Source organism: Phyllostomus discolor, chromosome 10, assembly GCF_004126475.2.
Source record: "Phyllostomus discolor isolate MPI-MPIP mPhyDis1 chromosome 10, mPhyDis1.pri.v3, whole genome shotgun sequence".
NCBI classification, from domain to species: Eukaryota; Metazoa; Chordata; class Mammalia; order Chiroptera; family Phyllostomidae; genus Phyllostomus; species Phyllostomus discolor.
In genome coordinates, this window is record NC_040912.2 from 80,126,757 (window position 1) to 80,148,457 (window position 21,701).

Here is a 21,701-nt window from a genome sequence, read left to right on the forward strand (position 1 = left end):
ACGCGTAATTCAAACAAACGGTGCAGTGGAAGGAGCTCCGAGTTGCCAGTCAAGACACCTAGGCTTTAGTCTTGAAGCCGTTGCTATTTGTGAGATCTTAAGCAAATCATTTCAACTCTCTGACTCGTAATTTTTTTGCATCTTGAAAAAGTGGGAGTTGCCTTAGATTATTTCTGAGGTCCATGCCTGTGTTAAAGATCTGTTGTAAAATGAAGATGATTAGACATTTTCTACCACAAATATTTACATAAACAGAATCTCATTGCCGCATATTCCGTACTAATCTGTTAGCAAATAAAACTTCCCAGCTGTGAAGACAATACATGTTGTTTTGTGTCCGTATTTAAGCCAAATGGACCATGGGAGAAAATTTGGCCGTTTTACAGACTGACCGTTGTACAGAGGTATAATGTAGTAGAAAATGTCATTTTTTATTCCATCACCCAGAGGCAACCACTGTTCGTGTTTGGGTAGATCTTTTGCTCTCTCTTCCTCTTTTGCTTCCTACTGTTGGTTGAAACTGAGTGGCGCCTTTCATTTAAGTTATGACGGATGCATCTAAATCCAGCCCTGCAAATGTTTGAACTGATGGGTCCCTTGAAATCCTCGGAATGAAATCTGGTGTGAGGGAATGTTTATATGGGGAAGTAGGACGACAAGAATTACTTAACAAAAATGTTTCACTGAGACTTGGCCACAGATGTGGAAAAAACATACTTTATAAAATGCAGATGAAATGTTAGCCACCTCATTAAGGCATTTGGATTGTAGAATACTGCTTAGCATTTAGTATGCTTCAAGGTCTGTATCTTACTATCAGCTTTACCCCCACCAACACACACACACACACACACACACACATCCATCCTCACTTGATTTCATTCCTCCTTCCACTACCTTATTTAACTTTTTCTCTTTACTCACCTCATTTTGCTTTATTCTCAGCTTTTGCTTCTGCTCATGCCATCAGCAAGGTAAGATCGCCTGAGGTCTCTGGTAGTCTTCGTGTGTTAGCTCAAGTCTGTTCCATTCAGCCCAGAATACCTCTCACTTTTTGGTAGAGTGCTTCACCACCACCTCATTTAGTCTTCCTTGTAGCCCCTTGAGGACAGTAATTTCATTATCCTCAGCTTTTTGGATAAGGATTGTGAAGTCCGGAGAGTTTAAATAACTTGGTCAAGGTCACACTGTCAGTAAGTAGCGGAGCTAGGACTGATATCCAGGTTTCTTGACTTTAAATTTTGGGATTTGGTGGAGTTTGCGTTGACAAGAGCTACTACTCTGGGGAAAAAAGTAACCAGCGATCAGAAGGAGGTGTCGTGAGTGGGTGTTGTCCACATCAGTGATGCCATGTCAGCTGGAACAGGCAACGTGCCCAGGAAACAGACATCTCGTGACATATGAGTATGTGTATTTCTTTCCTGGGAATGGAGGTCTGCCTCCTGTGGTTGGTTCTCCTTGGAATAAGTGATTAGTAGTAAATGGAATAGTAGTAGATGGAGAAAGTTGGAGAATGACAGGGCAATAGTGCCTAGAAAACACCTGTAGGTGGTAGCATCTGCTCCTGGTAAAGAGGTGTGTTTATAATGCAAATCTGAATGGAAAAGTTACTATAAAGCTAAGAAGAGTAACAGATGGTGGACCACTAGGTACTTTTAGGTACACGTTTGTTGGAACTTTTAATATTGAGCTGGATTTGGGGGCAATCCTATTTTAAGATTCTAAGGGACTCAGCTCCAGACTTCATTTCCCATAAGAACTGTTCCTTTTTACTTTGTCAGAAACAGGGTTAACCTCTCTCCCTCTTCTTTTTTTTTTTTTCTATATCCTCAAATATATAGCCGGACTATCTTCTGTAGGGTCATGGTCCTACTGCAATGGGGTTTGAGTTACACAGTGATGTTTGGACCAGGAAAAACAGCTGAGGGGTCTGTGGTAGCATTCAAATAGTTAGTATTGTAGGGTAGGCTTTGGATGATCCAAATCAGAGCAATTCTGGCTCTGTATCCCTTACTTTCCGTCACGTCAACATTATGTCATTGATCACATTTCTTACTCAGTGTTTGGGTCCGGGAAATGGAAAACAAAAGTTTTAGGCTGGTCTTTATCCTGTAATTTTTCCTACCTGTTCATGAGTTGTCATAACAGAATATTAGACATTATTACTTTTCAAATTCCTGAGGCAGGGAGGAAGTAATGTCCTAGGAGCATTAGATTGGAAGACGGGACAAGCCTCAGATATGGCAGGGATGGGGGAGGTATGCGAAATTATATGGCTTAGTAAGGGGCAGGAGTAGGAGGCAGCAGCTAGATTGTTATGCTACCTTTGCGGAAACTACCTAGAGATTCTGGAGATAATGTAGAAGTAGCTTCAGTAAATGCAGTGCCTTGCATGTGCACCAGCCATTTATCTACCTACCCTCTCCATCCGCCGTGCCAAAAGGATGTGGATCTTGAAACATAACTTCAATTTTATGGTGGCATTTATGGAAAGAATATCTTTTGCTGTATAACCAATTTAGAATATATATATGTATACACACACACACACAGACACAGTGCAAAGGGTATTTGAAAATATAAGTCACTTGCAAAGTATGTTTCCTTTGAATCACCTATTTGTTTCTGTATTGCCAAGGCAATTAATTGCACAGTACCTGTTCTTGAGCAAATATTCATTCATTCGAAGTACAAGGCGCCATGACAATTTATGGAGATGTCTAATAGAAGTAAAGCACATCAAAATGACAGATTATATTCCTGAAGTTGGTTAACAAGATGAATAATTTTTCCTTATAGTTTTTCTTTAACCCCTTATTAAATAATTAAGCAAAGGTAAAGTACTCAGACTGACTTAAATGAACTCAGTATTGTATTCTGTGAGGAATAAAAACAATTATGAATGGGATGCCCTTACTCAAGGTACTTGCCACCCTGGCCAATAATAAAATCGGGTGACTTAATAGTGTTGGGATTATTCTGTGGCAGGACGCTTCCAGCTTTAATACAGGGATGTGATTAGTAGATCAGAGTATGGCATCCTGCTAGGCTAGGTATTGCCAAATTAAGGCCTTCTGGCCCACCACCTGCTTTTGTACATCCCACAAACAATAAATGGTTTTTACATTTTTTAATGGTTGACATAAATCAAAGAAGAACAATATTTCATGTGCATGAACATTATATGAAATTCTAATTTCAGTGTTCATACATAGTTTTATTGGAACACAGCCTCATTTGTTCAGCTGTGTATTGTCTACAGCTGTGTTCAGCTACAGTGGCAGAATGCAGCACCACACAGCACAAGAAGCCTGAAGAAGTTACTGTTTGCAGCCCTTTTATGAAAGAGCTGCCGACACCTGAGCTAAGCTGCAGTGTCTTTCACATTCATCTCCATCACATGTCAGCAGCCATTGTCCTGGTGCAGGTCTTCATTCTGTGTTACTGGAATTATCGCAAAAGCCTCACAAGTGTTCATATCCCTGGCTTTTCCCATCTCCAACTGTATGTGTAAGTGCTGTCAGATTCCCCTAAAACACACATTATTAAACCTTTAATGATGTCCCAGTGTTTACAGAGAACCTACATTCCTTGGCACAAGGCCCCCTCTGAAATCACCATTCAGTCTTATCTTTCTAGGCTAGCCTCCTCCTACTTCCTCGTTGTACCCTATACTTAGGGTGATCATATAATTTTCCAAATGGGACATTCAAGCGCAAAAGGGGCCCTATAGTAATTATGCTGGGGAAACAGCCCTAAAGCAAGATTGTGGCAAACCAGGACACACGGTCGCCCTACGTATGCTCCGGTCAGTTTGCGTGGGCCACCAGTTTTCATAAGCATCTGTTCCTTGCCTCTACTCACTGTTCCCTTAGGCTAGACTTCCTTTTCCTTTTTCTGTAAATCTAAATCTTAAACATCTTTCCAATCCAGCTTCAATAGTTCCATGTCCATGAAGCCTTACTCAGAAATAATCTCTTTTTCTCTCTCTCTCTTTTTTTTTTACCTCCTTTATGAATGGAGTGTCATCTCACCATGTCGACTGCTTTTGGCTTTAGTAGTACATACCCATGCCCCCACGTCACCTTTCCCTCACCAGTGCCTCGCAGACATAATCCACATTGGTTTCCGTGTTCCACGTAGGCCTGGCGTCGTTCCATGTTCCAATGGGTCTGCAACACATGTCTGAAAAATGGATTAATTAACCAGACCAGGGAGACTAGTGAGGGACTGTCAGTTTATAAATCATCCATTTTAATGCGATTAAGTAGTAAGGAAAGTTGGGGTTCTAAGGACAGAGGACGGAGCCTTGGCCGCCAGCGTGGTGATGTAGCAGAGTGCTCTCAGGCCTGAGTGTAGGCGCTGGGGTCCAGCCTGCCTGTGCCCCAACAAACTCCTCCTCCGCCAGTTACAGTCTGTGTCATCTGGGCGAGTTAGCCTCTCTTCCTAAGTTTCTGCATCTGTACGGTGGGACTAATCACAGCACCTCCTCCGCAGGATGGTGGTTGAAGATTCGAATAGTCCCAAGCAGCACATGCCGGGCACCCCATGAGTGTTAGCTGTTCTGGCATCATATGATATCTTCATCATCATAGTACTGTTTCTGGTGGGGAGGAAAATACAGAGACTTAAGACCAGGACATCATAATAGAAGAGCTGGGGGAAGTATAGCCCTGAAAACTTTTTTTTTTTAAGATTTTATTTATTTGGTTTTAGAGAGAGTGGAAGGGAGGGAGAAAGAGAGGGGAAGAGAAACATCAAGGTGGAAGATGGATATCGATCGGTTGCTTCTCCCACGCCCCCAACAGGGGACCTGGCCCGCAACCCAGGCATGCACGCCCTGACTGGGAATCGAACCGGTGACCTTTCAGTTCGCGGGTCGGCACTTAATCCTCTGAGCCACACCAGCCAGGACAGCCCCGAAATATTAAAGAATTTTTTTCCTTGATGGAAGTAGTAAGCTTTCGGGTGTGAGTCCTAGGAAAAGGTGGTCTGTACTTAGTAAGAAATAATTAATCTGCAGCCTTCTGAGAGACCGTTCCAGGAGAGTGGGCAAGGCACAGGTTAGTGTCGGGGAACTAAAACGTGTAATGGTGAGAAGAAAGGAAAAACACCACAAAAGGCAAAGGCAAGAAGATGAGACACAACTGTATAAAAGCACACTTTTTTTTTTAGCTATAGCATGCTTTTAAAAGGAAGGAAGCCCGCGGTATGAATTCAGTGACCTGTGTGGCCTTTCTCTGGTATGAAGTATCAGTAAATCATCAACTACCATTAGTGCCTCATCCAAGTGTTGGTAACCTTCGCCGAGGGATAAACGAGGAGCCTAGAGAACCCACTCCAGGGTGGCGAGCTTCACCCAAAACACAAGTTGATGTTTAAGAAGAACAGGTTTTCATTCGAGGGTGGGGAGTGTATGTATATTCTTTGTGTGTTGTCTTTGAGCTGGGGTGACTATTGCCCAACTTGACTTTGCGCCCTGAGGTTTTCTCAAAAACAGCCGTAAGCCGAGCCCTCCTCTATGGCCACCCCGCTTGTATTCCTTTCATAAAGTGCCGCCTGGGTTTGGAGAGACACGTTGTGACTGGAGACGTTCCTGCGAAAGGAAGCCAAGTGCGCCCGGGTCCTCAGACCCAGACTCTCGAGTCTCCAGGGGCGAGGCGGGGAAGGCTCAGGTAGTGGGGTGGGGGGCTGGGGCAGTGGGGGGGTGGTGGAGAAGACCTAAAATTGCCACTTGGTGGCTAATGTTTTTGAACAAGTTAATCGGAGTCTCTCTTTCTCTGTGGAGATTATGGCTGTCCGTGAGCATACTAAACTGGAAAGGGTACAAAAATATAATGCGTGGTTATTCTTGGCTCTGGCCGCGCCATTAAATACACTGGGACTCTAGACTTAAAGCTCTCTAACATCTCAGGCCTGCCGGCTGAATGTTTTCGCTCGGGCGGTTCCCACTGAAACTGTCAGGCCTCAGCCTCATTAGCACAGTGTAGTCATCTTCGCCGAACTGACTTCGATTCAGGCGACATCCCTACTAAGTGCCTCTGTGTCCGGCGGCACGCCGGGTCCTAGGGATACGGCCGTAAGTCAGACCGGCTGTGGAGCGGCTCGCAGTCTCACGTGTAAGCTAAGCGCCAAAACGCCCCGTTCAATCCAGTAGCCACGGGTCACGTGTGGCTGTTGAGCCCTCGAAATGTGACTGGTTCAAAGTGAGGTGTGCTTCAGTATAAAATACACGCCAGACCTACTGTGAAAAGAAGACTGTAAATGCCTCATTAAGAGTTTTATATTGATCAATCTTGGAATGATCAGTTTTGAACCCATAGGAGTACATAAAATATAGTATTCAAATTAATTTTACCTGTTGCTTTTTACCTCTTAATACGGCTTTAGAACATATGTGACTTGCATTATACAGGGCCTGGCACAAATAATGCCCCTTTTTTTAATTCCAAAATCTTTCATTACAAAATCATAAGCATGTGATTCGGTAATGTAACAATATCACACACAAGCACACCATGGGACATTTTAGGTGAAGCATTCAAATTGCTGTCCGTCTCGTGTGAGACGTTTACATTACCAGGCCAACCACACTCAAGCAGGCGTTACTTCTGCCGGACCCTGTATTTTTGACTGGGGACAGCTGGTCTGAAGGACGATGACGTTACCTAAAGCAGCGAGGGACTGAGGTGCACGTGGAGGGGAGGCGGCCATGGGCTGGATGGGGGTTCTGGGTGGGACACGGGGGTGTGCAGAGGTCCTGCGGCAAGAAAGAACAGGGCATTCTCGAGGAAATGAAATTAAAGCCTTGCAGGTCTCATTAATGATTTCGAGCTTTATCCTCAGATCAACAGGAAGTAATTGAGGGTTTTTAATGGTATGCTCAGTTTTCAGGAAGCTTGCAGTTAATAAATGAGGGCAAGGCAGCTACAGTTGAATATAACAATACAATCAGAAGCAAAGCCCTCTGCCCCCCACAAAAGAAAGATGGTAAGGTGGAGATATTTGGTTGGGAAATACCATTGAGAGGGAGCAGGACCCTACTTTCTCTCGTACCTGCCCCAGGATGTGAGGCACAAACACCCCCCACCGAAGAGAGAAGGAGACATCTGGGAGGCAGTTTGCATTCAGTTCATTTTCGGCTGGGTTACAGCTCAGCCCTGGAGGAAGCATTCCAGGAAGAGTCCAGAGTGGAGTGGGAGTTTGATTACAGAGCTGGGACTCGGCAGGGTCAGGAGCAAGGAAGCCCAGCACAAACGGGGATTAGAGGGTCTGTGCTTTGCAAGAGTGTGCTGGACAATAACAGAGGGAAGTTTGGATTAGAGCCCGGAGGCTGGGGGTCTGACTGTCTCCTGGGGCCTCCCCATTCGTCTGTGGCCAGGAGGACACTTCCCTTTAGGTCACAGGGCATGCACCAGCAGACCCAGCCTGGCCTGCAGACATGTTTGGTTTAGCTCACATTTGAGAATGGGTCGGCGGTTTTAGGTCAGGAATCCCGTACAAATGCACATTTCCAGTGTTTTGGCAATTGGAAGATCCAGGAACCTCACTTCTGCAGTAGGAGCTAAAATGATAGTTTTTATTTTGTTAAAGCATTTATTGATGCTCAAAACAACGGGAATCGATAGATTCTCTGTGGTCCAACCCTCTAAGTCTTGCATTCTCTCCAGTTTCTGATTGCAGCAGTCCCGTCTTTCAGTTCTTCAGAAAAGTTCTGAGAACGGTACCCTTAGTTCAGTGAGACCAGGTAATACAAAAGCTTGGTCGGTTTACACAAGAGCACAGTCCATCAGAGCAGCATGCACGTTCCCTGCAGCTCACCGCTGTTCCCGCCACCCTGTACCCCTGCACCCCTGTTCTTCACGCATCTGTGTGGCCAGTGGCACACACGAACTTGCTGTCTGGGCCTTAAACTTTAAGTCCAACTGACTGGGGCTGTGTGTCTGTTGGGGGACACTTGGCACACCAGCTCCCGTGCTGACTAAAATCTTAAAGATGGCCAGCTTTAAAGCTCAACAGGCCCTTTGTAAATATTTAGCAGTTAATTGAGATGGGAAAAGTCCGTTGACAGCAGCAAGGAGGGCAGAGGGAAGTGGTTTTTTGTTTACCTGAGATAGATGCACTGAGCTGGGGACCTTGCTCTATATTCACAGCCTCTGCGCCAGAGTGAGGGAAGGGTATGTGTTTATATAGTCTTTGTGGCTGTAGCACTATTTCTCTGTTCCCGTATACGAGGTCTGTCCAAAAGGTATCCACCCATGTGCTATGAAAAATAAAGACATTTATTGAAGGAGATTCAAGGTACAAGGAACATTGTACATAGGACAATGATACCTCAGTCTTCTTCAAAGGAGGCACCTTGGGACCTCACACAGTTCTCCCAGTCACCATCAGCTGCCCCGTCATATTTTCCTGAGCCTCATCAATGGTCTGAAATCTCTTCCCTTTCAAAGGTGATTTTAGTTTTGGGAAGAGCCAGAAGTCACGGGGCACCAAATCTGGGATGTAGGGGTGAGTCACCTGGGTTATTTGATGTTTCACCAAAACACCCTTCACGAGACATGATGCATGAGCAGGTGCATTGTTGTGATGAAGCTGCCAATCACCGGTGCCCGTAGCTGCGGGCTTCTGAATCATCCAGATGGTTTCTGTGGAGGATGTTCACGTTTAACGTAAAACCTGATGAAGATGCATTGCTCTGCATTTTGAAGGCACTGCACAGTGCACATGCTCACTGAAAGGCGTCTGCCGCCCCTGCTGACTGATACAGTGACGTCGTCTTTGTTCACGCATGTGCACTCCAGTCTACTCTCCTTGGCTGCCAGGTTACATTGATGTTGCACAAAACTGTTCTTGTTATGTTAACAATGTCTGGACTTCTTCTGGACAGACTTCCTATATATTTTGAGTGGAAAAAAACAGAAAGTGTTTCGTTCCTTAAACAAAGTAAGCAAATGTTGCAGATTAAAATACTGCAGAGCTTGGTGTTAGGTGCCTGAGTGTCCCTGATGTTATTGCTGCATTTTTAAAAATATTTTATTATTTTATTTTTAGAGAGGGAAGGGAGGGAGATAGAGAGAGAGAAACATCAATGTGTGGTTGCTGGGGGCCGTGGCCTGCAACCCAGGCATGTACCCTGACTGGGAATTGAACCTGTGACACTTTGGTTCGCAGCCCGCGCTCAATCCATTGAGCTACGCCAGCCAGGGCGCTGCATTTTTTTGTCCCTGTGATAGAGTTCATAACCAAAAGATGATGGAGAAATGCTTCTTCCCACCAAATTTGTCCATAATATGCCTCTTCATTTGAAGGAAACATAGTCCATTTGTGTAAGAAGGCTTCTAGCTTGACAAGACAAAGTAAGTGTTGAGGCAGAGAAGTTGTTGAGAAATTCTCTTTTTCAGTCCTCCTCCACCACTGCCAGCAAAAAACAAGACAAGGAATGTTAGAAGGGTGGGTCCAGTTTCTGATGGGCCTAAAGCTTCTACAAGTTGATGGATTGGAGCCCTTTAAAGAAATGACACAAAATACCTTTCTTCTGTAAATTGCACACACTCACCCCTGTGAATTCATTATTTGGTCTCCCAGCGCCTTAGAAAGAGTTTGGTCCAGTGTGGGCACCTGAAGCTTGAGCTTCATCAGCTTCCTGATCATGCTGCTTCTGGGCACCAGGAATCACCTGGCCAAACACCGCCCAGGTGCCTTCACCCACTCTCTGTTCTTCTGACACCTCACTGACCCTGTCACTCTCCCTCCGGAAATTCTCGGTGAGGGGCCTTCGTCCGAGCCCCGAGCTCAGGCTCTTCCTCTGACCTCATGCTTTTTCCCTGCTGCACACGCACTGAGGCTCCAAACCTGGTGCTTGGTGGGAAGGGGGGAACTTGAACCCTAACCGCTGGAGCCTTCCGGCTGCACATGCCTCACCTCAACCTGCTGCCACCCACGGAAGCCTTCTCGTAAAGTCTTTTCCCACCTTCAGAATGTCTAGGAATTAGTACAGAAAGGAAGAAACTCGATCTAGATTCCAGTTAACTTTGCCACTGTTGGTTATATAACTGTGGCTGAATCACAGTTGAAGTGGGACAGAAAATCCCCAGTTAACGGAAGTTGCCAAGAATGGCAGGAGACCAGGCCCTGATGTTCACATAATCTTTTCTCCCTGTGTGTGGAAAAGGCCGGGGCGGAGGTGGAGAGTGCGGGGCATGCAAACCGACCAGCATTTGTCATGAAGGTGTGTCCCCTGCAAGGTGAAGGAAGGCAGGCTGAAGCAACCAGGCAGCAGGTTGTCTGGGGGACACCGTGGGCCCAGCAGATCTTGGGGTCGGCACCTGAACTTAGCAAGTTCAAAACACTTTTTGGTTGCGGTTCCCTGCGTTACTAGATTCTTCTCCCTCTGAGCTGTGGCTGGTGTGCGTAGGATAACCGGAGGGTTGGGAGGAGGAGACTGGGCCTCCTTATCACGGAGCTTCCTCTCACTCCTGCAGACCTGCTCCCTGTAATCTCTTACTACAGGCAGCACTTCCCAGCTGCTCGCTTTTGATAGCGTGTTTGCATCCGGATTTATTCCTTCCTAAAGCTCTGTCTGGAGGCAGGTGAGAGATTAGTTAGGTGAGTACCATGTTAGGTGTTAATGTTGCTTTAAATCACTTTTGATGTTTGCATGTGGAACCTTAGCTTTTCTCGTATGTGGTGTAGCCTGTGGCATTGAAGAGCTGGTTGCCACCAGCCAGTGGTTTGCTTACCTGATAAATGTGGTGGACTATTGAATTAACATGTTTAGTAACTTCCATAACAAGGTGAGACTGGTAACTAGTCTTTTTCCACCAGAGGAAAAACAAAGTGAGAAGGATGCCTTCGGTGTAGAGTCAGCTACTAGTCATCTCTGTAGACAACTCCTTCCGCTACATCCTCTCTCCTGTAAACAAACCCCTTTGATCTGGCAGAAAGGCAGCATGCCATCGGAGTGAAGTGTCCTGGTTATTGTACATCATGCAATTAACATACTATCTAACCATCAGAAAATTCAAGTCAACTAGGTTCCCTGTAATTAATTATCAGTAGAATATGCCTGTATGCACCATAGTGCGTGAGTTGCCGGATGTCCGATTTCAAAACCGTTCAAAGGAATTATCCGAGTTTATTTTAGAAACTGGCGGCTGTGACGTGTGCTTCCTTTCCCAGGTCGCCAGCTGACTGAAGAATATAATGCATGCTGTCTGTTTCTTCTCTTTCTAGATGTCTTTCTGTCACTGAACACCGGCCCGTTTGAAGGCACGAGGGAAGCTCATCCAGCAGCATGTCCAAGTACAAACTGATTATGTTGAGACATGGAGAGGGTTCTTGGAACAAAGAGAACCGTTTCTGTAGTTGGGTGGATCAGAAACTTAACAATGAGGGGATGGAAGAAGCTCGGAACTGTGGGAAACAGCTCAGAGCGCTGAATTTTGAGTTCGATCTCGTATTCACATCCATCCTTAACCGGTCCATCCACACGGCCTGGCTGATCCTGGAGGAGCTGGGGCAGGAGTGGGTTCCGGTGGAGAGCTCCTGGCGTCTGAATGAGCGCCACTACGGAGCCTTGATCGGTCTCAACAGGGAGAAGATGGCTTTGAATCATGGCGAAGAGCAAGTGAGGATCTGGAGGAGAAGCTACAATGTGACTCCGCCGCCCATCGAGGAGTCTCACCCTTACTACCACGAGATCTACAACGACCGGAGGTACAAGGTGTGCGACGTGCCCTTGGATCAGCTGCCGCGGTCTGAGAGTTTGAAGGATGTTCTGGAGAGACTCCTTCCCTTTTGGAATGAGAGGATTGCTCCTGAAGTGTTGAGTGGCAAAACCATTCTGATATCTGCTCATGGAAATAGCAGTAGGGCGCTCCTAAAACATCTGGAAGGTACCATCTTTATGCTACTACTCGTTGGAGGTTGCTAGTGGTATAGTGGGGCCGTAATCTACCAAGGACATGGTCTCTAATAACGCACAGTCTCCGTAATAGACTTTCCTTCCCTATTCCCTTTTGTCACTTCAGTCTTTTGAAGAATCATTTTGTTCTATAAATCAACGATTGTCTGCCTTTTCTACTCTTAGTATCTGGAGCAGTGGTTCCCAAACCTTAGTAAGCATCACAGTCACCTGGAGGGAGAGTGTGTTCTACCACAGACAGCTGGCCTTGCCCAGGAGTTTCTGAACTTGTAGGCCTGGGGCTCCGGGCTGCGAATTTGCATTTCTAAGAAGTTTTCAGGTGATGTTGATGCTGCGGCTTGGGGTTCTCCTTTTTTTTGAAGTCTGAACTAGAAGGACTATGCAGCTTTGTTGTAGGCAGATAAAAGGAGGCTAGGCAGGCAAGAAACTTCCGTAGAGATGTTACTGAAAGTCAACTGACCTACTTGAGTCTTTCAAGATAAGTAAAGTTATCTCGACTTCAGTTTTGCTCACGCCCTTCCAACCTTACACAGTTGTTGCTGTGTTTTGAGGCCTAGGTTCTTGGAACAATTCTTTTGCTCTAGTCCTCTCTTTCCAGACCCAGGCTTAGTCTTTGATTGGGAGAAAGTTGAGGGGGTGGGGAGGAAAAGAAAACCATGGCTTATCGGAGGTAATCAGTAGCCTCCATAGTACTTGATGCTGCGTTCTAAATGTACCATAAAACGTGCCGTATTGTTACCTGTCTCTCCAGTAACATGATCTAACGGACCCTTCTGAGGACTCAGACACACCAGTTCGGGGCATCAGCAATCGCACTGCGATATTTTCAAGGCATTTCTCCCTGCCTTTCCCCGCTCATTGAAGAATCCCAGCCAGTTGTGCTGTTTGAGCGACCTGCTCTGTCTGGTGTTTCCCGTCTGTCGTCACTTACTGTGTCGTTTACTGTCGTCCCTTTCCTGTCAGCAGTGACCTTACTGATGCTCAAACACATTTCTCCAACATTCCTGCTCCGTTCTGCTTTACTTTTCCACCTGGGGCTGTGAAAGAGGAAAGTGTTAACCTTGTACGTGAATCAGGGAAAGTAGGGTCTGGGTAGCAAAATAAAGTGACCTTTATGAGATTTTACTGTAAACTTTTTAGCATGTGTTTTTTTACCCTGACTTTTTATAACGTGGCCAACAGCCAAGTCATTACCCGTATGCCCACGTCCATTAGTTGTGCAGAAATCTAAGATCTGCAGCCTTTACTGGCTGTTAAAACCTTTATTGGCTAGACACGGCGCTCGACCTGTTTGTGTATGTGTTTATATATCTTGTTTACTCAACTGTATAAAGGGTTCTATTCTCCCTTGTCCAGCATAGTCAGCTATGTGATGAAGTGCTATATAACTTAATCATTATTGGACTACAGGACTTGATTGTTCAAAGAAGAGTTGAGGCTCCTCCTAGGACGACAACCAACTGAAATTCAGAATTTCACAGTTTCTTCCAGAAGACGTGCTCTTTCTCACATGCCGACTTCCTTTTCCAGGGGTGGGACTTAGCTCTCTTGGTGGCCCGACACCCTCCCCTAGAGAAAATGTCATCCTCCCCCTCAGGATGCTCTTTGTTCCCTGCCTTCCCTTTTAGAACAGGCTCCTGCCGTGTGGTGCCACTCACCCTCCTGTCTCCAGGCCCTGACCATTGTTCTGTAGCCCCAACCGCAGTTCATTGTAATGCCCCCTCCTATCAGCGCGTTGCTGGTGTAACTATTTCTTACTGTTCTTTTTGGAAGGAAATAGGATGGTTTAACACAAGGTGAAGAAGACTGTCACCGCCCTGGCCGGGTGGCGCAGTTGGTTGGAGCGTTGCTCCGGGCACCAGAGGGTTGCGGGTCCACTTCCTGGCCAGGGCACGTACCTTGTTGGGGGGTCTGATCCCTGGTCAGGGGGCGTGCAAGAGGCAGCCGATCGATGTTTCTCTCTCACATCGGTGTTTCTCTGTCTCCCTTCCTCTCTCTCTAAAATCAATACTTTAAAAAAATATCCTCAGGTGAAGATTTAAAATAGGAAGACTCACCGTGGTGAGGATGGAGGGAGAGTTACCTGTGGAAGGCAAGGTTACACATAGAAAAGTTTACTTTCTACATTGGAGAGAGGTTTTGAAGCCATTAATGACTCACTGAGGAACCATCAGATGGTACAGCTCCTTGGAAAACAATCTGGCAGCTCCTCGATGTTAAATAGAGAGTGATGGTATGATCCCGCAATTCCTCTCCTAGCTATATGGCTGTGTTAGTTTCCTAGTGCCATTGTAACAGTGTACCAAAACCCGAATGACTTAAAAAAATAGATATTAATTTTCTCACAGTTTGGAGGGGCTCCAACTCCTAAATAAAGGTGTTGGCAAGGTCACACTCTTTCCTCTTGTAGCTTCTGGTGCTTGCTGGAAATTTCTGGTTCCTCCGTTTGTAAGTTCATCACCGCAGCCCTCTGCTTCCCTCGGCATTCTCCCCGTGGGGACCTCCATTTCTTGTCCAAATTCCCCCTTTGTGTAAGGGCATCAGTAATACTGGACAAGTGCCCGCCCCAGTGACCTCATTTTAACTTGGTTATCTCTACAGTGACCCTCTTTCCAACCAAACACGGTCACTGCCTGAGGCATTGGAGCTTAGGACTTCACCATACCTTTTCTGGGAGGCAGTGGTTCAACCCAGAGCAATACCTTAGAAAACTAAAAACATCTATCCACACAAAAACTTCTACACAAACCTTCAGAGCAGGATTATTCATGGTGCTCAAAAAGTGGAAGCAACCTAAGTGCCCGCCATCAGCTGGTGACTGGATGAATCCAAGGTGGTATATCCATACAATGGAATATTCTTCAGCACTAAAAAAATAATAAAATACTGATACATGTTACAATATGGATGAACCTTGAAATTATTATAGCGGAAGAAGCAAGTTATAAGGATCATATATTGTAGACTTCTGTTTATATGAAATATCCAGAATAGGCAAAGCTACAGAGACAGAAAGGGGATTGTTTCCTAGGGCTGGGGAGGAGGTGAAGAGGGCGTGGAGTGAAGAGTGGCTGCTGGTAGGTACAGGGTGTCTTGTTGGGGTAGTGGGAATGTTGTCCAATTGATTGTGACGATGGCTACCCAACTCTGAATATGCTAAAAGTTATTGAATTCTAAAAAAAAGATTTTATGTATTTGTTTTTAGACAGAGGAGAAGGGAGAGACAAAGGGAGAGAGAGAAAGAAACATCAATGTGTGATTGCCTCTCATGCGCCCCCCACTGGGGACCTGGCCTGCAACCCAGACATGTGCCATGACTGGGAATCAAACTGGCAACCTTGTGGTTCACAGGCTGATGCTCATTCCACTGAACCACACCAGCCAAGGCTGAATTGTACATTTTTAGTGGGTAAATTGAATGGTATGTGAATTATCTCATTAAAACTGCAAAAATAATTGAATCAGTGGGACCAAAAGATTAAAGGATTTGACATTGGCCTAGAAAACAATAGTTTTGGGCAAATATATAATAGTGATAACAAAGTAGAAGTGCGTGGATGTGGAATATAGAATAAGGAAAAAATTAAAGCACAGCGTTGACCACTGGAACAGAACTGGATTTACCAGAATCGCTGAGAAATCAGCAGGCTCTAGTGCACGGGCTTCACTTACCCTTTCTTCTCAAGGTCTCTTCTTTTTTTTCTATTGGGCGATATGGGACTAAATTACATTTCAGAGATGAATTAATTTGAAGCAACCTTAAATGATAATTCCTATCTCCCTTACTATAAACAGGCTTTATATAAAATGTCTTGTTTTGGGAATTGTTGATTTACAGTATTGGCATTTGTGCTGGAAGAGGTAGATTGTATGAAGAGAGTTGCGTAGGAAGTATGTGAATGTCGGAAAAGGTGTTGGGCTGGCAGCTGTGTGCAGGGAAGAAGGAAGGAGGGTATGTACGAGGGAGACAGGATGGAGATGGAAGGGTTGGTGCCCGGGGAGAATGGCAGGCATTCAGGGGCGAAAATTCTCCGAAAAGCCAGAATATGCCATTAGGCACAAGCCCACGGCTGGGGACACAGGTGGAGCGCATGTGAGGGTTGAGATCTGTCCAGAGGGAGGCAGACCTTCTACGGGTGGTTTGTGCCTCGGCTCACCCGTCCTGGGTAGAATGGCTTTGCTCCTTTTTGGCCTGTAGTGCTCCCTGGTGGTACTGGTAAGATTCGTGGAGTTCTTTGCTGTTGCTGTGACTCCCTATAGTGACTTACTCCCATGCCCTAAGGGGGAAGAAAGTATTTCATGTGCATGAAAAAGCCTGGAGTACATGTTAGGATCACTTTGTACATTAGTTCTCTCTTATTTGAGGAGTCCTCTAAATGCCATTTCCCACTAATAGAATTCTCTTGTAGACTATTTTGAAGAATAAGATCCAAGCATTCTGTGTCACAGCTGTAGGAATTACACGTAAGTGACTTTCCCAGGACCAGAGGAAAGTGTGTATGTTATTCCTTCCATGCCATTTCTGTTCCTTGAGTGAGATTTCAGCCCTTTTAAAGTTCATTCTAAATATGTATGCTCCCTGGGATGGGAGTGCCAACAGTAGACCTCTTATCTTGCTGTGTGTAAACTTTCAGGAGCCCAAGTTACAAGGCTTCACGTGGTACTTGGTCAGTTCCCAGACTGAAAAAGCATCACATTGAATTTGGATGCTAGCTTTTCAAAACTCCAAAAAGTTAAGTGGATATTCCTTACTTTAGAGGGGGGAAATATAGATTTTTGTTTTATGAGCAGAAATACTTGCCAATTTGCATTTGTGTTTTTTGTGTTAGAAACAGATATCATACAATTTACTATCTTGATTGCCAGTTTATTTTTACTCTAAAGGTATATGCACATACACCCTATTTTCTGGTTAATATCTTTTACCCCAGAGTAATTATTAATAGCATCTCCTTTCGCTTTCAAAAGTGCTCTGGCGAGGACAAGTTACACAGTCTCCTTGCTACTCTAGAGATGTTAGTTTTCTCTAGTATTAAGAAAGCATCCTTGAAGTGAGTGTGACCAGATTCCATATGTCCTCTAAACACCCAAAGTTGCTAATTTTTTTGCACTGATTACCAAAGTAAAAATGCTTGTGGTTATAGATTCATCTGATTCCTCATCATGCTTTCTAGATCTGTTTCTACAAAATTCTCCTCTGTGGAACAGGACCTTTCCAAGAACTGGGGCAGTTTTTCCCTAAACCGTCTTACTGCCTACCAGTCTTAAAACATTTTACCTTCAGTGGGAACTGATAGCATCGATGCCAGAGTGTTGTCATATCATAAAAATACTTTGTTCTTATTTAGAGACCGTGACTTTGGGAATGATGACCCAAATAACTAACTAAAATACTGGTTGTCCCTGAAATCTCAAAGTGCCTCTCCTACTGAGAACGTTCTAGTGCTACTTACCTTCTCAAGACCGTCTATATCTCAGCAGGGGAGAGTGTTGATTCTCTGGACATCATGTCGTCTCTCAGCTCTCTGGTGTTGTGACATCACTCTGCAGGCGGTGAGACCCTGGCTGACGCTCCGTCCCTTTGGCGGGAAGAGCATGGGTGCTGTTGGACGGACATAAAACCCAGATGGGCCCCCGATGGCTGGGCCATGGGCCCCAGCATTAGATGGGGTCGTGAGTGCCACCCAGCCCGGTTCCCTGAGTCTCTACACACGATGGCCACCTGGGCTCTTTTTGTTTATTTTACTTTTTCTTTTCTTTCTTTCTTTCTTTTCTTTTTTTTTTTTCTTCCGAAAACTAGCCCTTCTCTTGATCTATTTTTTGGTTGGAATACTGTGTTATAAGGAGCCAAGTCAAGAGCATCCTTGGCAGGTAAACCATAAAAAGGTAACTTGAGGCAAGTAATTGAGTCTTAAATTATCACTGCGGTTACCCTGCCACTGTAGGCTGTGAATGGCTTCCACGCACTTAGTCTCCTCCGCACGGCGGCCCCCAGTACCGCTGTACGCGGTGGCCCTTTTCCCAGTGCACACTTCGTGCCAGGCGCAGTCCTTGTTTGACGGGGGAACCAGCACGAGGCTCTGAACTCCCTGGAAAGCTATGGTTCGATACTGGGTTGTACCCTCCTCTTCAGTGTATCCAGGCCATTTTTTTTTTACTTCATTTGATCAACCATTGATCACTAAGCTGGTTTGCCGAAAGAAACTTTAAAGGGGTAATTGAGGTAAAGGAGGCCATTGGGGAGGGGTCCTAATCCAGTGTGACTGGTCTCCCTCTAAGAAGAGGACATCTGGACACAGACACACACAGAGGGAAGAGCATGTGAAGGCGCAAGGAGGTGACAGCCATCTCCACGCCAAGGAGAGAGGCCTTAGGGGAAAAACAACACTCCTTGATATCTCTAGAATGGTGAGAAGTTTTCTATTTTTTAAAAACAACTAGGCATCGTGTGATCGCATTTACACACCATCCAGGAAGGGGCAAGACTGTTCAGTCGGAAACGGATCAGTGGAGGCGGGCAGGCTGTAGAGGGGCACAGGGGATTCGGGGGGATGTAGAACCATTCCGCCCCCCAGAAAGGGTGAATTTGACTGAATGCAAGTTGTACTTCAGTGTTAAAAGGCCTGCCTTTATCTAGTGCAGTGGCCATTGCTCTAAATGGGACCTTGCCTTCCGTTTTAGAAAATAACAGACTAGACTGGTTTGCCGGTTAGTAGACTGGAACGAGAGTCGCCAGGTCCATCTCCCGGTACCTGGGAAGAGTAACCTGGAGGGCACCACCGTGTTTCCTCAGCACCGCGGGAGCTGTCGGTGCAGACTCGACTCAGCACCTAGGCCGTGGGCAGTGCAGGGAATTACCTTTTAGAGTCCTTCTTCCTTCTTCATGAGAAGCTACGCACAGGCCGCTGGACCATGAAGTTTTCCACTTAGGAGTTGGGAGCTCTTTTAGTAAAGGTTTTTCTGCCCCCAAACTATACAGGGTCCGGCAGAAGTAAGGCATGCTGGAGGGTGGTTGGGAGGGTAATAATATGGGTGTAATAATTTATCGTTTTGACTTGAACACGTCACCTAAAATGTCATAGGGTGCACTTGAGTGTGATCGTGTTATGTTACAGAATGACATGCTTATGATTCTGTACTAAAAGATTTTGGAATAAAAAAGGGGGCATTATTCATGCTAGGCCTTGTATTTCATCTCATTGGCCACCAGACTCTAAGTTCCAGACTTAATTGGGCCTTCCACCTATCACTTTTCCTTCTCATGGCCGCCCAGTTGGGGTGGAAGGAGGCCACCAAGGGCCTCCTGGAGTCCTAGCAGGAGCAGAGCCCAGTGAGAGGCCAGTGCCCCTGAGTCTGAACTGGTGGCACTCTTGCAGCAGAGTGGCACTCAGGAACCACACGCCGGGGCCTGGGACAGACTTTGTCCGGGCAGGACGGCCCCTACCCTGTGAGGTTACTTATTTATACACCATCTCTGCTCTTAAGTGATATACAATTAGGGAATCGTTTTACTTTTAACACGATAGTAGTCCTTGATACTTTCAGAAGAAAGAAGACTTAAAGCAGGCGTGAAATATTACATAGTAGGAAAACTCCTGCTTGCAGGGACTGCTTTGCTGATCTTTAGCAGCGCAGTTACTGTGCTGTGCTCGCAAGTTCAGACTGAGGCAGCGCCCACCCCTCACTGCTGCGGACACGCTCGTCACCAGGCACCACCCTGAACACTCCGCACCCAGACTTAGTATCTAAAAGCGTGCTGTTCCGTCGCCTTCCAGACAGGCGTGTGTTTCTTTCTCGGTGGCTGGCAGAGCCACTTCCTGTTTGTTTCCTGCTGGCCCACGCCGGAGGCCGGGCCAGGTCCTGAACTGGGGCAGTGGATGCAGCCCGCGTCGTGCCAGCGGAAGCGGATTGTTTAGTCTGGGTTCAAGCACGGGGCTAGGCCGTCTCAAGTTTGGAATCAGAGTGGCATGCAAGAGGCTCATGAAAGACAGACTTGATCCTTGAAAAATTGCGTGCAGCTGCACACATAACAAGGCGAAGAAGTGGGCAGATGAAATTAGAGAATCTGGGAGGAAAGGTCAGCTGGAATTCACAGTGGGGACAGGGACAAGCGAGGCGGTCACCTTTGGCATTTTAGTGTGATATTTTCAGAAGCAGCAGATTCAGGCCTCTCTTCTGTGAAACAAATAGCTGGTCTAGTGGTCTAGTTCAGCTTTCTTTTATATGTAAGTGTAATGGACTGAGGGGGACCTTTGTTTTTAAAAAGTCGTACGCTATTGAACTATAAAACTAAATGTAGGATGGATCCTTCTCTCTTCCTCATTCTAAATTAGAGGTTTTCATTCCGTCATCATGTTAGATATTCAAAGAACCCATTTCCACTTGTCCCCAGCCCTTCTTTAAGTTGTACGTGTAGAGCTTTCAGATCTTAAAGAACTGTCATTAAAAACACGTAGATGACCTATCCAATTCAGAATTTCTTGTCTTGCTCTTATTTTGGCAACAGAAGAATGCAGCGGTCTTATCACAAACACCCATCGTGGGGCTTGGGTCCTGCCTTGGGTCCTGCCGCACTTGGTGAGGAGAGGGAAGTGAGGCATGGGTGGGGCCTCGCGCTTGACTGATTTGGTCACAACTGTTTTCCTCTTTTCTGACTCTCCAAAACATGCACTTTAGAAGTAGGGTTTCTTCTTGTCGGACAACAGATCTGTCTCCCTCTGGGTCTTTTTTCCCGTTTCCTGATACTCAAAGATTTGGAGCACATACTTTGGAGAAAACCAAAGAAAATTCATAGAAGACAAATTTAATATGAGTTATTTATTAGCACTAAATGCAAAAGCCATTCGTTCAACTTTTGCAATTCTCTCTCTTTTTTTTTCTTGGTAAGGTGAAGAAGGGGACACACTCTTTCATCAAGGCTTCCACAGTGAAAGACTAGGTTCGATATGAAAACCCGGAGAGTTCAGATTCATTCATTTCAGCTCTGTCCTGAGGGTGCGTTAGATCAGGAGGGTTCAGCACCTAGGACTGGACACACCGAGTCCTTACTTTCAGGAGCTGCTGTCTCCGTTTTGATCTCTTTCCAAAACTCAGCCGGGACCTGTACCTCTGAAAAGGCCTCAGAATGCTTTCAGGTATAGGCTTTATGCACGAGAGTTTGGGAAGGCCCAACGAATGGTTTTTATTTCTGATAGCCTTTATTTATGTGTAAAAAGTAGACATAAACACAATCAGTTATAACAGTGAATGATATAGCTCCATAATGTCTGGGTCCTAGCAGCCATCGCTGCATAATAGCAGTCCTCAGAGTCGAACAAGCAGACACTGAATTCTTGCAGTGAGTCAGGCACCATTCCAAGGTCACGGGCGATACAGCGTTGGATAAAACGTGGCTCCTGTTCAAGGAGCCTGTGGTCCCAGAGGGAGACGGGAGCATTTGCACGGCCACCTCCCAGAGAAGGCAGAGTGTCATTGGTGTGGCACACACACACAGCGGTCTGTCTGTGGTTCCTGTTTCTGCTACAGCGACTCGGGGGAGGCAGCTTACAGGTACAGGCGAGACTCTCTGAAGTTGGCCCTGTATGCAGAAAAGGAATTTATCCTCACAGGGGCCTCGAGTTGTTAACCCCTTTGACTTACTACCAGACTTTTATTAGTTCATACTTGAGATGTCCCGGTCATGTAAGTGGGTGGCAGTGGACCCCTAGCAGCCCCTGCATGAAGATTCCAGTATTAAAGCAATGGTCGGTTTCTGAGGGGCGTGGCTCCAGAGCGG

General features: G+C 45.9%; 1 protein-coding gene across 1 annotated transcript in view; it reads left to right on the top strand.

Moving 5' to 3' along the window:
- The window catches only part of BPGM (bisphosphoglycerate mutase), a 28,987-nt gene that overhangs the window by 1,155 nt on the left and 6,131 nt on the right, over positions 1-21,701 (top strand). Inside the window, exon 2 of the mRNA XM_028525716.2 lies at positions 11,236-11,897. Within this exon, the coding sequence (XP_028381517.1) occupies positions 11,297-11,897 (601 nt within the window). The 5' untranslated portion in view covers positions 11,236-11,296. The remainder of the gene's footprint in view (positions 1-11,235; positions 11,898-21,701) is intronic.